Source organism: Octodon degus, unplaced genomic scaffold, assembly GCF_000260255.1.
Source record: "Octodon degus isolate 3935 unplaced genomic scaffold, OctDeg1.0 scaffold00019, whole genome shotgun sequence".
In the NCBI taxonomy this organism is placed as follows: domain Eukaryota; kingdom Metazoa; phylum Chordata; class Mammalia; order Rodentia; family Octodontidae; genus Octodon; species Octodon degus.
The window spans coordinates 1,308,909-1,325,987 of NW_004524595.1; the positions used below are offsets into that span (position 1 = coordinate 1,308,909).

At 36.4% G+C, this 17,079-nt stretch overlaps 1 protein-coding gene across 10 annotated transcripts in view; it reads right to left on the reverse strand.

Annotated features, from left to right (window-relative positions):
- Positions 1–17,079, reverse strand: part of Lclat1 (lysocardiolipin acyltransferase 1) — a 183,011-nt gene that overhangs the window by 91,657 nt on the left and 74,275 nt on the right. For all 10 annotated transcript variants that reach the window (XM_023710964.1, XM_023710970.1, XM_023710972.1 and 7 more), the window contains one exon: positions 15,479–15,677. In XM_023710964.1, the coding sequence (XP_023566732.1) occupies positions 15,479–15,677 (199 nt within the window). The remainder of the gene's footprint in view (positions 1–15,478; positions 15,678–17,079) is intronic.

The window sequence follows — 17,079 nt, forward strand, 5'->3', positions numbered from 1 at the left end:
AATCATTCTATTCATTAAGAGAATGCAACTATATATCTATCCTAACCACTTTGAATACACAGATACAAAATGGATATTCATCTGTATACCCCATTTTTTTCTAAGTTCCGTTATTGAATGTATTGCTTCAATTCTATGACTAGAATTTTTCTTTTTTCTTTTTCTTTTTTTTTTTTAATTTCAGGAAAGGTCTACAGGGTCTTACTACACAGACTGGACTTGTAGTGATTCTCCTCTTTTCAGCCTCCCCAGTGCTGGGATTACAGGCATGCACCACCATGCCCAGGCTCAATCACTGTCTCAACTCACCCCAAACCCAGGCTACTGCACTCTGCCTAAACAGTTGCTTTAGTCTGCTGAGCTATCAGGCCGGTCCTCTATGACTAGAATTTGAATGATCTGTCTCATATACTTTTGGACCCATCTTTAATTTTCACTAATAAATTAAGTCTTATGTGAAATATTTCACATGTAAAGATCATTGGAATATCACTGGTAACCATTAATGACTGCAAACAACTTAAGGGACAGGTATACCAGGATACAAAATCAGCATTTCACAATGGGTGCTTTTCTACACACCAGTAACACGCTTGCTGAGAAAGAATCAGGAAAATAATTCCATTCCCAAAAACTTTCATAGTGATTTTGAATAGTACTGGTTGGACACTTTACAACAGTTTCTCAGTGTGAGGAAACTGATTTTTTAAATTAGATTTTACTGATTTATTTTATTAGATGAGGGTTATGGGTTTGGAGGGAAAGTATTGCAGAGGTAAAGTGCATTTCTCACAGCAACCAGAGGTCCATGATATCAATGTGATTTGTCATTGGAGATTTTATTTATTTATCTATCTATCTATTTATTTATTTATTTGGTACAGGGTCTTGCTGCACAGCTCAGACTCAGTGATCCTCATGTCTCAGCCTCCCCCGTGCTAGGATTACAGGTATGAACCACCATGTCTGGTTTTGGTGGCCAACTCAGAGTGGGAAGCCAGCACGGCATGCAGTACCAGGGATCAAATTGGGGTCCTTGCGCTTGCCAGACTGGCACTTAGACCACTGAGCTATTTCCCTGACCTGGTGATACTACTCTTTATAACTTGGAAAAGATGGTATCTGTTAGGTTTTTCCACCACAGTGTTATTGTTTTTTCCTTTATATATATACAGTGTTTGCTAAGAACACATACTCAATAAAGAGTTAAGGTTTACCTCCTAAAATAGGGAGTATATCTACATATATTTGTCCCTTCTCCCTGTTCATTCAGTGAAATGACAGCCTAGAGTGGGACAGAAATCTTTCCTAGTTACTCTTCTAATGAAAGATTAGCATCTAGAATGTACAAAGAACTCTTAACACCAGAAAGTCAAAGAGCCCAATGAATAAATGGACAGGTGAATTGAACACTTCTCAAAAGGAGCACACATAACCAATAAGTATATGAAAAAATGCTCAACCCCTTTACCTATCAGAGAAATGTAAATCAAAATACTCCGGAATCCCACCATACTCCAAATAGAATAACCATCAAGAATACAAAATGAAACAAAACAAAACATGCTGTCAAGGGTACAGGTAAAAAAAAGGAACACTTCTACAGCTGTGGTGGGAATGTAAAGAACAAGCACTATGGAAATAGGTATGGGAGTTCTTCAGAAACCTAAAAATAGAATGTGTGACCCAGCTATACCACTCCTTGGTACACTAAATTAAAAGTCAGCATTAGAAGACTGGAACTAGATCCCCAGAGATTCCTGTGCACCTACGCTATAAAAGTATTCTGGCACAAATACAAAATATCAAGATATGGAACTGGTCTAGGTATTCAGCAATCAAATACCAGATAAATAAAATGTGCATATATTCACAATGGAATATTATTTTGACTTAAAGAATAAAAATGCATCATTTACAGGAAAATAAATAGAGATGAAAATCTTGGTGTTAAGCTCAGTAAGTCAAATGCAGACAAGTACCGCGTTTTCCCTGATATGTGGAATCTTAGAAACAAAAAAGGAAGACTACTATCAGACAAGAGGAACAGAATAAGGAGAAAGGGAGGATAAAAAAGATAAACAGGAGATGGAAATGATCAAAATGTCATATGCACATGAAAATACAACATTGAAACTCAATTATTTTGCAAAATTAACACATATTGATACAAATATATTTCAAAATACTGTGCATCTAGTTGGGTATGGTGGCATCTGCCTGTAATCTCAGCTACTTGGGAGGCTGAGCCAGGAGTACTGCAAGTTCTAGGTTTATGTAGACAACTTAGCAAGATTCTGTCTCAAAACAAAAAAAAAAAAAATTAATAATAATAAAAAGGACTGTGGATATAGCACAGAGATAGAGTGCCCCTAGGTTATATCTCCAATACCACAAAAAAGAAAAATATATGTACAAACACTGTATCCCTACCAAGATGTATCAGGTAGCCTTTTAAAACCAAGGCAGTTGAGATGCACTGACATGGAATAATCTCTAAGATACACTGCTAAGTGTTAAAAGGCAAAGAACTCTGTATATATTTTGTTTCATTCATTTTTACTTTTAATATTGGCTATACTTTTAAAAACTGGCTATAGCTCACTATTTCTGGGAAACAACTAATAACTGCTTTAGGGTGAGAAATTGAGTGAGTCAACAGTGTAGCTGACCCAGAAGCGTACGTTCCCCATGTGATTCTTTGTAACTTTTATTTCATGCAATGTACCTGCTGTGTATAACACATAATATATTAATAAATTAAGTATTTTATTTAAAATTAAATATCTGGGGGCTGGGGAGACAGCTCAGTGTAATAAGCACTTCCCTGGTAAGCCCAAGGGCCTGAGTTCAATCCCAGGTTCCACCAAAAAATAAAAAATTAAATTAAATTAAATATTTGTATCTTGATTCTGGAGCCAGATAGACCTGACTTCAAAATCACCTCCACACTTTAATATCTATGCAAAAAAAGGTAAGTCATGTAATACTCTTAAAATCTACTTTTGTTAACAATGGATTAAGTTATGATATGTAATTGTGATATTTAAATAAGAAAAAGTATTTAAAGCCCCTTGCATAGTTTTAGTCTACAGCAGTGTATAACGAATTGTTAGAAACCTTTTTGGGCCTTTTCTTTTCACGAACTGATATCCAAACCAAATTAAATGATACACAGGAATTTTTTTTAACTCTGATTGACTGATTTGGCAGAACCAGGGATTGAACTCAGGCCCTTGCGCTTGTCAGGGAAGTGCTTATTCTGAGCCATCTTCCCAGCCCCTTAACTCTGAATTAAAATGGAAGATAAAGAGACATGAACTATCCACTTATCGAAGAGAAGAGTCCTTACCATTAAATGGACAACTTGCTTTGGCATGATCCACTAGGAAAATTGGGCATAAATGTACTGCTAGGTTAAATGAGATAATGAGATTGTTTCACATGCATTCAAAATTCACAAATCCTTCACACCTAGAATTAAACATTTCATCTTAGGTAATTTCTAGTCTATCTGCTTTCTTGGAAACTGCACAGCCTAATCACTGGGCTGTGATAAATACAAAAGCTTCACTCAAAAGTGCTGAGAGCTGTGTGGACTGCCATCTCTCTGGATCTAGGGCCAAGATTGCCTGCATATTCCTAGCTGCACCAGCCTGGCATGGCTGTGTTCTTGAGCTGGAAGTAGGAAGGAAAGGATTTTTGGTTCCAAATAGCACAGGTTCTCATTGTTCCTAAAATAATTTAATGAATTTTTCTAAGAAATGTTTTTGTGTTTGTCACAAGTATTTGGGACCATTTCCTGAGACTTTATGAGCTGCTTATTATTTTAGAATTTTCATCATCTTCACTGGAAACCAGTAGCACTTCTGACACTGTCATGCTGGAAATCCCTCACAGGTCTTATTTTACATCTAAATTTTTTCTTGAGTTATATTTTAAATATTACTTCTGTAACATTTACGTGACACCACTGTGACTGTTTCACATGGGGTGTCTGATTATAAGATGAACATTTCTTATGTAAAATACTAGAAGCATTTTAGCTTTTGAAACTTTGCAGATTCTAGAATATCTGCATATACATATGATAGATGGGGCCAAGTCTAAATGTGAAATTTATTTATGTTTCACATACTGGTACCTTACACACACTGCCTAAAGGTAATTTTAAGCAATATTTTAAATAATTTTCTGCACTTGCAAGTGATCTCTCCATCATGTCAAGTGTGGAATTTTCTAGCTGTGGCATCATGTTAGTGTTCACGAAATTTTGGATTTTGGAGCACTTCAAATGACAGACTTTCAGATCACGGATGTTCAAGCTGATATACGCATTAGATCTCCATTAAGTATCTTTCATTTCAGTAACTTGACCCCAACAATTTTTTCTTTTTCATTCTGTTTTCCTATAATCTCTATTAAATTTTTATCCTACTCTACTTTCCCTTGGGTAACTGACAATCTATTCTCCATTTTTTTCATAAGAATTTCACTCTGTATTGATATTCATTACACTTCATCTTTTATTTTTATTTTTATTTGAAAGAAAAATAGATAAGACATTAGAAACCATACACAATTTTTTTAAAAAAACATGATAGGTATTCAGCATAGGTTGTCATATTGCACACTGTTGTCTTCAATGTAGTTGCAGATTATGAGATATAAGCATGTAAAATTGGTGAAAATAAAAAATTTAAGCATTAAATGACAGAAAACCAATAGAAATTCATAGCACTATCATCTTAACAATCCTCTGTATATACACACATGACTTTCCCCTTTCCTTTTCTTTTTTCTCCTTTTTCGTAGTCCCAGTTGTTCATTCCTTTTGAGCAGTTTTTTTTCCCTTTCACTATATCTACTATACCTTTCAGATTTCACTCTTTAGGGTTCTTATACCAGGGAGACAATGCGATGTTCACATAAGTGGGACTGATTTATTTCACTTATGAGTACAGTCCCTAGTTGCATCCATTTACCTATAAAAGCCTTGAGTTTATCTTGTCTTATAGTTGAGTAATACTCAATTGTGTAAGAATATCACATTTTTTATCCATTCTTCAGTTAATGGTCATTTGGGTTGTTCCCAAGATTTAGCTATGACAAACTGCGCTGCTATAAACACGGGTGTACATATATCACTCTCGTATGATGTTCTCAATTCTTCTGGAAAAAAATACCTTGAAGGAAAATAGCTGGGTCGAACAGGACTTCTAATCCTAGCTTTTGGAGGATTCTCCATACTGATTTCCACAGAGGTTGTACCATTCTACACTCCAACTAACAGAGAAAGTTCCTTTTCCTCCACAGCCTCTCCAGCATTTATTAGTTGATTTCTTTATGATAGCCACACTTTCTGGGGTGAGATAGAATCCCAGTTTTGTTTTAATTTGCATTTCTCAAAAGAACAATGCTATTGAACATTTTCTCATACAATTATTTGCCATTTCTATTTTTTCCTCTGAGAAGTGTGTATTGATCTCGGAAATGTATTCATTTCTTAATTGGGTCTTTGAATTTTGGAGACCTGAATTTTTAAAAATTCTTCACATAGTCTAGATAAAAGTTCTTTGTCAGACTGTTGGCTTAATTTTTCCTCAAATTTTCTTTGTACTATTTTTGACATGCACAAACTATTCAATAAGATGAGATCCCAGTTATTGATTCTTTGAAGTATTTCTTGTGCAGTTTGTCTTTTGTTCATGAACTGTCTATCCTTAAGTCTTCACGAAATTCATGTGCCTGCTCTTTCAGTAGATTTAGTGTTACTGTCTTAATGTGTAGATCTTTAATCCATTTTGTTTTTAATGGGGTTGAGGTTACTTGGCATTCTGTATGCTTCAGTTACCTGAATGGCAAATTGTTTCCTCAAATTTGGGAAGTTTTCTGCTATTACTTCTGCCCATATTTTTTTAATGTCATTTGTATTGACTCCTTCTTTCTCATCGATGCCTATTGGTCTCACATTGTTCATCTCTGCATCATCTTGCAGGTGATGGATTACTTTTTCCTGCATCCTAGTTGTTTTTAAGAGATCCTTTCTTACCTTTTCACTGGCTGCACCAGCGTCTTCAAGATCTGAAACTCTGTCTTCACTTTCACTTAAACGGTTTTGCAAACTTGTGACTGAGATTTTACTTTCCTCTATATCTCTTTGACTCTGCTTCATGTGATCTATTTCTTTCCAGTACTGCTCATTCAAGTAATCTGTCATTTTTCTAATCTCCTCTGTTTTTTTTATCAATGTCTTCTTTAGAAGCAGTTATAAATTCTTTTACTGCAGTTTTTTCAGATTGGGTTTCCTCCCTATGTTTCTGTAGTTGATTCTTTACTTCAGATGCTATGAGTTCAGAGAATTCTTTATCTATTTCAGAAAGTTCCACTCTGAGTTCCTCTATAACTTCGTACTGTTGCTTATTTACTATCGATGCTATTAATTCATACATTTGAGCTGAGCTAGTGTCCTCTGTACTTGTTCTGGATGGGCACTGGGTTTCCTCCATATGTTTCTGCATTTGATTCTTCACTGCAGATGTTATTAATTTAGGGATTTCTTTTTTCATTTCCAATCTGAGTTCCTCTATACCTTTCTGCAGCTGTTTCTTTATTTCAGAAGCCGTTGATTCATTGCTTTCAGCTGTGATTCCCTATTTGTTCTGTGTTAGTGTCTTCTGCACTTGTTATGGGTGGGCTTGGGTTCTGAGATTGCATTTTGCTCCTTCTTGTTGTCATTTTGTGTAGCACTGTCTTCTGACCTTTGTTGTGGATCTTTGTTGCAGTTATAACCTTAGCATCTACTGAATGTTCAGGTGCAGATCTACAAAGTTTGGATTTATCCAGTTGTGCCTGGCTTGGGTCTGGCTGCTGTGCTCAGCTCCTTCCTGCTCTGCCCTTGGGGGTGAACCTGTTCTGCCCCTCTGGCAAGATGTTCTGCTCCTGGACTAGCTGGGTGGTTCTGTCCCCTACACTCTCTGCAGGGATTGCAGCTGCAGGGTTTCACCCCAAGTCTGTATGCCAGGCCTAAGCTGAGTCTGGAGGGGACAAGGTGGAGTAGAGGGGAGAGGCAGCTCTCCCACACACTCACCAGGCCTGGGCTAGGACTGGATCTGGGGGTTCCTGGAACGTGACAGAAATTCCTACTTGGCGGGTGGGGTGGGGGAAGTGCTGCGGAGTGGTGGGGAGCATCCCTAGGGGGTGAAAGAGGGTCTCACCCACACTATGCCTGGGCTGGGACCAGTAGGTCCCACCTGCGCAGTGTAGTGGGAAGCTCTCCCACACACTCACAGGGCCTGGGCGAGGACTGGATGTAGGGGTTCTGGAACCTTTAATCCATTTTGACTGTATTTTAGTGCACTGTGAAAGACATAGATCTAGTTTTAGTTTTCATCATGTGAAAAGACAGTTTTTCTAACATCATTTGTTAAAGATCCTAGCATTGTTCCAGTGAACATGTTTGGCCCCTTTGTCAAAAATAAGGTAGCCAAGTGTGTTTGCAGTTATGTTTGCATCTTCTAATATGTTCTGCTGACCTTCAGGTCTGGTTTTTTGTTTGTTTGTTTTGCCAGTACCATGCTGATTTTATCACAGTAGCTTTATAGTATTATTTCAATTTAGGGATTATGATGCTCCCTGCCTTGCCTTGTTGCCCTGCCATTCTAAGTCTTTTCTGGTTCCAAATGAATTTTAGAAATGTTTTCTCTAGATCTGTGAGTTATGTTAATGGAATTTTGATCAAGTTTGTATTAAATCTGTACAACAGTTTTGTGAATATGGCTTTTTTCACAGTGTTGGTTCTTCCTATCCATGAGCAAGGAATGTCTTTCCATTTTCTGAAATCCTTTTTGATCTCTTTTTTCAGAGTACTGTAATTTTTTTGTGTGTAGGACTTTTGCTTCCTGAGTTAGATTAATTTCTACGTTTCTTTTTTTTTTTTCTATTCTATTCTTTTTTTTTTGGGGGGGGGGATGCTGTTGTGAAGAGTGTTGTTTCCCTATTTCTCTCTCCATTCGTTGTTTGTGTACAGGAATGCTATTGATTTCTGGGTGTTGGATTTGTATCCTGCTTTGCTCCTGAATTTGTTTATTAATTCTAGGAGTCTGCTGGGGAGTTTTTTGAGGCTTCCAATGTAGAGTATCACATCATCTGTAAGTAATGATAATTTAACTTCTTCCTTCCAATTCTTACTACTTTCATTTCTCTCTCCTGTCTAATTTCTCTAGCTAATGTTTTTGGAACTATACTGAATAGGAGTGGTGATAGTGTGCAACCTTGTCTTGTACCTGATTTTACAGTGAAAGATTTCAGTTGTTATCCATTTAGAATGATGTTGGCTGTTGGTTTGTCATAATGATTTTTACCAGATTAAGGTAAAGACCATCTAATTTCCTGCAGGGTTTTTGTTTTGTTATCATAAATCAGGGGGTTTTTTTATTTTGTTTTTTGGTTTTATTAATCAAACTTTTGTCAAAAGCTTTTGCTGTGCCTATTGTGATGATCATGAAGGGGTTTTTTGTGTGTGTGACTCTACTGATTTGGTGTATTACATTTATAGATTTGCATCTGTTGAACCATCTCTGCATCCCTGGAATGAATTCCACCTGGTCATGGTGTATAATGCTCTTTACAATTTGTTGCATTCTATTCCCTAGTATTTTATTTTATGAGTATTTTTGCACCTATGTTCATTAGGGAAATTGGCCTGAAGTTTTTGGTTCGATTTTTCTCTGGTTTTGGTATCAGTGTAGTACTTGCCTCCAGAAATAAGGAAAACTGCTTTCTTTTCTATTTCACTAAGAGTTTAGGAGTACTAGCATTAAATCTTCTCTAAATTGCTTATAGAATTCAGCTGTGAATCCATCAGGACCTGGGCTTTCCTTTGTTGTTGTTTTTTATTATTACTATTACATTTTTAATTTTGTTAACCAATATTGAGTTATTCAGAATTTTTTTACCTTACTAATTCAATTTTGGTAATTTACACATATCTAGAAATCTGTCCATTTCCTGCGTAATCCATCCTATGAGAGTAAAGATTTTCAAAGTAGGTATTGATGATATGAATTTCCACAGGCTCTTTGGTAATTTCCCCTTTTTCATTCTTTATTGCATAAATTTGAGATTTTTTTTCCTTTTTTGATAATGTTAGCTAGGGGTTTATCAATTTTATCTAATCTCTCAAATAACCAACTCTTTGATTCATTAATTCTTTGAAACGTTTTCTTTGTTTCTATTGCATTAATTTCTGCTCTAATCTTCCTAATTTCCTCCTTTCTTTTGGCTTTTTGCTTGACCCACTCTTCTTTTTCTAGAAGCTTGAGGTGCAGCATTAGGATATTTTTTCTCATTCTTTTTTTAAAAAAAGGCTATTTAATGTGAGAGATCACTGCCATAAATTCCCTTCTGAGGACTGCTTTCATTACATCCTACAAATTCTAGTCGTATTTGAGTTTTCATTTCATTGCAGATATTAATTTCTTCTTAAATTTCATCTATGACCAGTTGGTTGTTCAGGAGGGTGTTACTTAATATGTGTTTATGGAGTTTTTACAGTTTCTTCTATCATTAATTTCCAGTTTTGTTGCACTGTGGTCAGGTAACATGCAAGAGCCAATTTCTATTCCCTTGTATTTACTTAAGCATGTTCTATGGAATAGTATGTGGTCTCTTTTAAAGAATGTCCCATGTGCTACTGAAAATAATGTATAGTAAGATGTTGGTGGGTAGAACACTGTAAATGTCTACTAAGTTCATTTGCTCAAAGGTTTGGTTCAGTTTTTCTATCTCTTTGCTAATTTTTTGTCCAGTTGATCTATCTCTGAGACAATGGAGTGTTAAGGTTTCTTGTTAAGACTGTGTTATTGGCTATTGGATTTTTAATGTCCTTTACAATTTGTCTTAGTTGAATGTTCTCATAGTTGATGTACAAATATTTATAATTGCTATCTCTGCCTCTTGAAATTTTCCCCCAACAAGTATGTAGTGACCTTCTTTATCTCTTTATCATTCTTGGTTTGAGATTCACAATGTTTGAAAACAAATAGCTACCCCTGCTTTTTGCTGAGTTGCTGATGTATGGAGAATTGCTTTCCATCCTGTGACTTTCAGCCTATGAATTTCCTTTTGAGTTAAATGTGTTTCTTCCATGTAGTATATTGTTACATTTTGTTTCTTGATGCACTCTGCCAGTAAATTTCTTTTAATTAGTGAATTCAGGCTATTTAGATTGATGGATATAACTGATATGTATTGGCTTATCTTTGGCATGCTTTTTTCCTGCTGTTGGTTCAATACTTCCCCCTTCTTTATTTGCTTGCCCTGCTTGGTGGTTTCTTTCTGTTGTTGTTCTTGGAATTGTCTCTTTCTAGAATATCTTTCAGTACTCTTTGGAGGGTTGGTTTGGTGGTCATGAATTTCTTTAGTTGTTCTTTGTCATGGAAATATTTTATTTCTCCAATAATTTTGAAAGATACTTTTGCAGCTACATTAATTTGGGTTCAAAGTTGTTTTCTTTGAGGACTTGAATTAGTTCTCACCGAGCTCTGTTTGTATTGAGAAATCTGCTGATTCTGATGGGCTTTCCTTTATATGTGAATTGATTCTTTTCTCTAACAGCTTTTAATATGTTGTTCTTGTGCTGAATATCTAGGATCTTGATTATTACATGTCTTGATGTAGATATATTTTGGTTGATGCTAACTGGAGTTCTAAATGTCTCACTTAGTTACGGTATGTCAGATTCTTTTCCTATGCTTGGGAAGTGCTCTGCTATTACTTTTGAAAACAGTTTATGTATGTCATTTATGTTGATTCCTTTTTCATTGACACCTATCAGCCTTATGTCGTTCACCTTTATGTCATCTTGTAGCTGTTCAATTATTTTTTCCTGGCTCCTTGTTATTTTTAAAAGATCTTTCCTTTTGTTTGCTAGCTGCAACAATGTCTTCAAGTTCTGAAAGCCTATGTTCAGTTTCTTTCAACAGTTTTCCTAGATTTAAGGGAACTTTAAATTTCCTGGACATCTCTGAATCTATTTCATGCATTCTAATTCTTTCCTATACTGTTAATTCAAGGTTTCCATCATTTTTCTATGCTCTTCTATTATTTTAAATCTATGTCTTCTTTAGATATGCAATTCTTTTATTATGGTTATAATTTCTCTTTTTACCTTAGATTATTTCTGATCTATTTCCCTCTGTACCTGCCTAGAGTTGTTTCTTTACTTCAGTTGCTATCATTTCAGAGATTTCAGGTGTGTGACTTTCAATTTCTTCTATGTTAATGTCTCCTGGACTTGCTCTGATTGGGCTTGGGGTCTGAGATTGCATTTTGCTCCTTCAACTTGTCATTTTCTCTTTCAGACAAAACTCCCTATTTTGATTTCTGTGATAATCCTTGGAAAATTTTGATAGTAGTTAGCTATATCACTGATATCAAGGCCACTCTAGGAAAAGTCTATTTTTTCAGAGATATCTTCTGTGTGTCAGAGATTCTTCATTTCTGTCTGTCCCAAGATCCTGCCTTTTCATTTAATTGAGAATGAGATGTTAACTTCTGTTTGGAACTGTCCTCTGTCCCTAGATGTAGAGCTTTGGTGAGGTTATTACCCCAGTGCTTACCAATATTGTTACCCAAGGGAGAACAAGTGGTTAAAATCGATACAATATCTGAGCTACAGTAGTAAAATTAGCAATGACATCAAGCAAAATTTAGAAATTGACAAATTTTGGTAACCATTGGTTTTTTACTTTACACTATAGAAGCAAAGTCAATATAATTATACAACAGAACACATCATAAATTGGGAATTGGTACGCAAAATGTTTCCCTTTGCCAAGAGTGGATGCACTCTGTGCTCCTCTGGCCAGGCAAGTTCCCAGGTTCTAGGTGCTTCACTTTGTGTAAGGGGATGGACCAGGCACCTAAATTATTCTGCCAAGCTAGCAGGTTGCCTGTCCTCCCATGTAGGGGAAAGGCCTGGGTACCTGGATTCCTCTGTCCATGCTAGTGGCTTAGAGTTACAAGCACTTCCACTCTGGTTGCAGATCCCACTGTGCTTCATTTGTTTTCTTATCTTTTGCTATTATTGGTATATCTCATTGAAACGTTTTGGTTTTCTTTTATATCCTCTATCTTGTCAACTTGACCAGCTTAAGTGATGCCTAGTCACACCTCACTCTGGGTGTGACTATTAGGGTGTTTCTAGGGATGACTGGTAGGAGGGCCTACAAACTGAAAGGGGAAAACTAGCTTTGAATGGGGACAGTGCCATCCAATAGGCAAGGAAGCTCCAAAAGTGGAGGGAGGAAGCCAGCTAGCACATATGAACTCAATTCTTCTCAAGTAGTTGTGTCTCGCTGCTATAACTGCCTGTCAACATCAAATTCCAGCTTCCTAAGTTTTCTGACATGGGCTCTCTCTTAGCAGTGACTCTCAAGACATTCAGATGCAGAATGGGATGCACTGTTGGTCCCCCTTGTTCTGAGGCTTCGAGAACCATGGTCTGAATAGCTTCTGGTTCCTCTGGCTTTGTAGTGTATAGATAGCTACTGTGGGACTCTCCAACCTCTGATTCTGAAAGCCTATACCCTTTTGTATTTACACATGCATTCTATTGATTTGGCTCTTCTAGAGAACCCTAATACATTCCCAAATGTTTGCCTGATGATACTCAACTCAGTTTATAATATTACAGTATTTTATTACTTCTAGTTTTGTCCTGTTTAGAGGTTTCCTTCATGCATAGAAAGTCTTCTATGGTTATTATTTTTTTGTGGTTTTATTTTTTGGAGGAGGAGTGAAGTTGTTTCTGGGTTTCTTTTATTTTTGTAAAATATCCTGCCTCATCCTGCCTTCATTTTAAAAATTACCTTCTTTTGTTTGACTGTCCTATTGCTAAAGTGAACTATATTTTTTTTTCTGAATCTAATTCTCCTTCAAGAGCAATTCTGGCTGAAGAGATAGCTCAGTGGCACAAGCATCTGCCTCGCAAACACAAGGTCCTGGGTGTGACAAAAAAAAAAAAAAAATCTGCTTGCTGCCTATTACTTTCACAGCCCCAGTGTTTTGAATATTTTACCATATCTAGTACTGTAACTACTTTCTCTTGCCCTGTCCTATGTTTGCATTTGGTATCAGGCTTTGCTTTCTTTCTTTCTTTCTTTCTTTTGAATTTAGGACAGGGTGTACAGGGTCTTACTGCGTAGATCGGACTTGTAGTGATCATCCTGTTTACAGTCTCCCAAGTGCTGGAATTATAGGCCCGTGCCACTGCACCCAGTCTCAATAGCCATCTCAGTGCACCCCAGGGGCAGGACTGGCACGCAGGCCAGGGGATCAAACTCCTGGCCCTTGTGTCTGCCTAAGCAGGCGCTTTCATCCACTAAGCTATTTGGCTGGCCCTTCAGGCTTTGCTTTCTAAGGATGCTTTTGTGTGTGCCTCTTCTCAGTTGCTTGTGCTCTTCATGAGTCTTTTCGTCCCACCCTGAGAACCATGGGCTTGTAAAGGTGAGAGGGCAGAATAAACTGGGCAATTACTATGCTTATGGCAACTGGAGGTCACAGCACTGTTCTTACCTCTGGCATGCTGAAGAGAAGGATGTATGTGGCTTATTTCTTCTGCTTGTTGATTTGATAATGATTTTTCAAAGAGTAAAAAAAAAAAATCAGAGAGCTGCCACTGTCTTCCAAAAGCCTTATGTAAGAAGGCTTTTAATTATGTGTTAGATCTCTTTATTAGACACACAACTGTGACTTTTTCATATCCTTTTGCATTTCTTGTCATTGTCAGATTCTGTCAGTTGTTTTTTCTGTATGATTTGTTGATTTCATAAACACTTTCAAACTCAGTGGCATAATGTTACTCTTCATATCCTGTTACTAGATTTCACACAGATTTAGAAATTATAAATAAAACACTGTTCTACTGGCAATACATGTCCTTTTATTTTTTTATTTTCTTATTTTTTGTGGTACCAGGGATTGAAATCAGGATCCTGCACTTGCCAGGCAGGTGCTTATTCTACTGAGCTATCTCCCCAGGCCTTTTATTTTTTGATCAGTCTTTTTGAGAAATATGTCCAAAATCTCAAGATTTTCAAAACTGGCACAGCTCTCATTAAAAGGCGAGGTCTGTGCTACCTCTTTTAAAATCTCTGAGGACAGTCACTGCATTCACCAATTACATACACAGATGTAACACTGAATTCTTTGGTTAGGTTACAAAATTCCCTGCTGGGTTTCTGGGATTGTTGTTTTAAGGAAAACCAACTGCCATAAAGAAATCTGATCATTCTTAGACTATCATATTGGAAAAATGGCAAAAAAAAAAAATTATAAGCAAGAGTGGATTTAATCATAAATCCACTAACACTTAGTAAATCAACCACAATCCCCACTACAAGTTTGTGCTACGAATAAAAGTACCTATCTTTTGGCCTCATAACTCATAAATAATTTCAGCACACAGAGAAACGTAATTCAGAGGGCAAGAGTTGAAATAAGAAATGTTACATAGAGAAATCACAGAACTATTGTGTTGGAGAATACCATGAATGCTTCATAAATGGTCTGAATTTCTATATAGTCCATTCTCTCCCCTATTTTATTTTAACTTGTAAGCTGTGAAAGGGATAATTAATTCTGATGTGCAGTACTGAAATAACCCTACTTCGACAACACACAGTGAAAATGTATTCTTAAAGGGAGTTTAACATTTTACAGGTACAAGAAAAAGACCAAAAAGAAGAAAAAAAAGATTATGGATTAGGGAAATTCAAAAAATATCAGCACTTATTATAATTTTTGAATCATTAAGTGTTCAATTAATATTAGATAAATAAGTACTAGTTAATTTCAAGTATCTTAAAACCACAGATCAGTTTCTAACCTATGTCATAAACATGACATGCAATGAAAAGCTACTGAACTAAGCTGGGTATAGTGGCACATGCTGCAATCCCAGCCCTGAGGGAAGGTGCAGCAGCAGGACAGCAAGTTGGGGCCCAACCTGAAATCCTTAACAAGACCCTGTTTCCAACAAAAAATAAAAAAGCTGGATCTAGCTCAGTGTGAAAGTAAGCTCACCCCATTTCAACCCCCTCCAACAAAAGTTACAGAAGTATTCATTTATATCATAATTCCAGGGTGGTGACATGCCTCAGGAACTATTTTCATTCCCTTAGAAATAGTCAATTTCTTCTTGCAAGTAAGATATTCCCAAAAAACAAGATTAAAATAAAGTCAACTGTCAAAACAGATCCACTGGGGGGCCAGGGAGATGGCTCAGTGGAATAAGTGCTTCCCTGGCAAGCACAAGGGCCTGAGTTCAATCCCCAGTTCCGCCAAAAAAAAAAAAAAAAAACAGATCCACTGGGATTGTTTTTAGCTCAGGAAGAAAAAAAATGCAAATGGTTTACAATGGATATGTTACATATAAAATGAGTAACCCACTTAAAATAATGTGTAAATAACCTACCAAATCCAGGGACACTTTTGAGACTGGCTTTAAGACAAATCTTCTCCAATCTGAGGTAGCTGTATCTCATCAGACAGTTCCATAGAAACATCCAGTCCATCCTCGTCCGGTGGTTCATGATAATGACACTCCTTTCTCCAGGTACAAATGCATCACCTGTTATAATCACTTTTACACCAAACATGGTCTCCAACAATGCCTATGAAGAGAACAATACATATAGATGACAATTTAAAGTTTAAGCTTGGTCATGTTTCCCTTGATTCTTGCTTCTATAAGGAACTGGGGAGGTTACTCCAGAAAAATGAGAGAAGGGCTATGCTCTTTTTTTATTCTAATTTAAGTTTCTGGCCACTTCATAATAGAAAAGTGCTTGCTATTAATGAAATCAAGATTAAATTGAAAAAATGCAAGAGGTGTACAGTAAAATTCTATTGTATCATTTTTTAAAGTATATAGACAATTAAAACTATTACTCAATTTTCTTCTGGGAAAGATAGTCCAAAGGTATAACACTAGATAAAGGGCTCATGAAATGAAAATCTAAATTTTCATTTCTATGTTTTTTTGTAGACCAATCTTTTGTTAAACAAAACCACATCTGTTCCATTTTAACAATAAAAAATAAAAAAACTGTGTGTCTAATAAAATCCTACATTCCTGGCACCTACCAGTATGCCTGGCACATAGTAAAATGTTCAAATGTTTTTGGAATTTGTTCAATTAACTTTTCTAATACCCATGAATATAAATATCTAAAATATCTTACAGAAAATATGTTACAGAGTAGAGTTTTAAAAAGTAAAACCACAGATAAGAAAACTGTTTACTCATTTGAATCAATTGTTTTAAGTTGTTTTTTACATGAAATCCTTCTATGTTGCCCAAGGCAGGCTCAAAGTTCTGAGCTTTAGGGGGCCAGGGAGATAGCTCAGTAGAATAAACGCTTGCCTGGAAAGTGCAAGGCCCTGAGTTCAATCCCTGGTACTACAAAAATAAATAAACAAACAAACAAACAAACAAATAAATAAATAAAATGAAAGTTCTGAGCTTTGGATAGCCTTCTACCTCAGCCTCTTAAGTAGTTGGGACTACAGGGGTTTTTTGTTTGTTTGTTTGTTTTGTTTTGTGATACAAAAGAATGACTTTCAAAACATCAAAATCAAACAATCAAGAAAAAAAAATAGTTCTAGCACTTCGGAGGCTGAAGCAGGAGAATCATGATTTGGAGGTCAGCCTGGTCTATAGAAAAATTTGAAGAGCTAGCCTGGCTAACTAGAAAGAGCTATATATCCTATTCTTAGAAAACAGGTTAAAAATGTTTTTAATGTTAAAGAAATACACTAGAGAATGGGGAGATAGCTCAATGGTTTAAGTGCCTGTTTGACAAGCACAAGGACCAGAGTTTGATCCCCTATACTGCATGCCATGCTGATCGCAGAACTGCAGATGCACCATGCTGGCCCCAAAACTGGGCGTGGTGGCATATCCTGCAATCCCAGCACTGGGGAGGCTAAGACAGGAGGATCAGTCTGAACTGCACAGTGAGACCCTATATCCAATAAATAAAAAAAAAAAAAGAAAAATTCACTAGACATGTA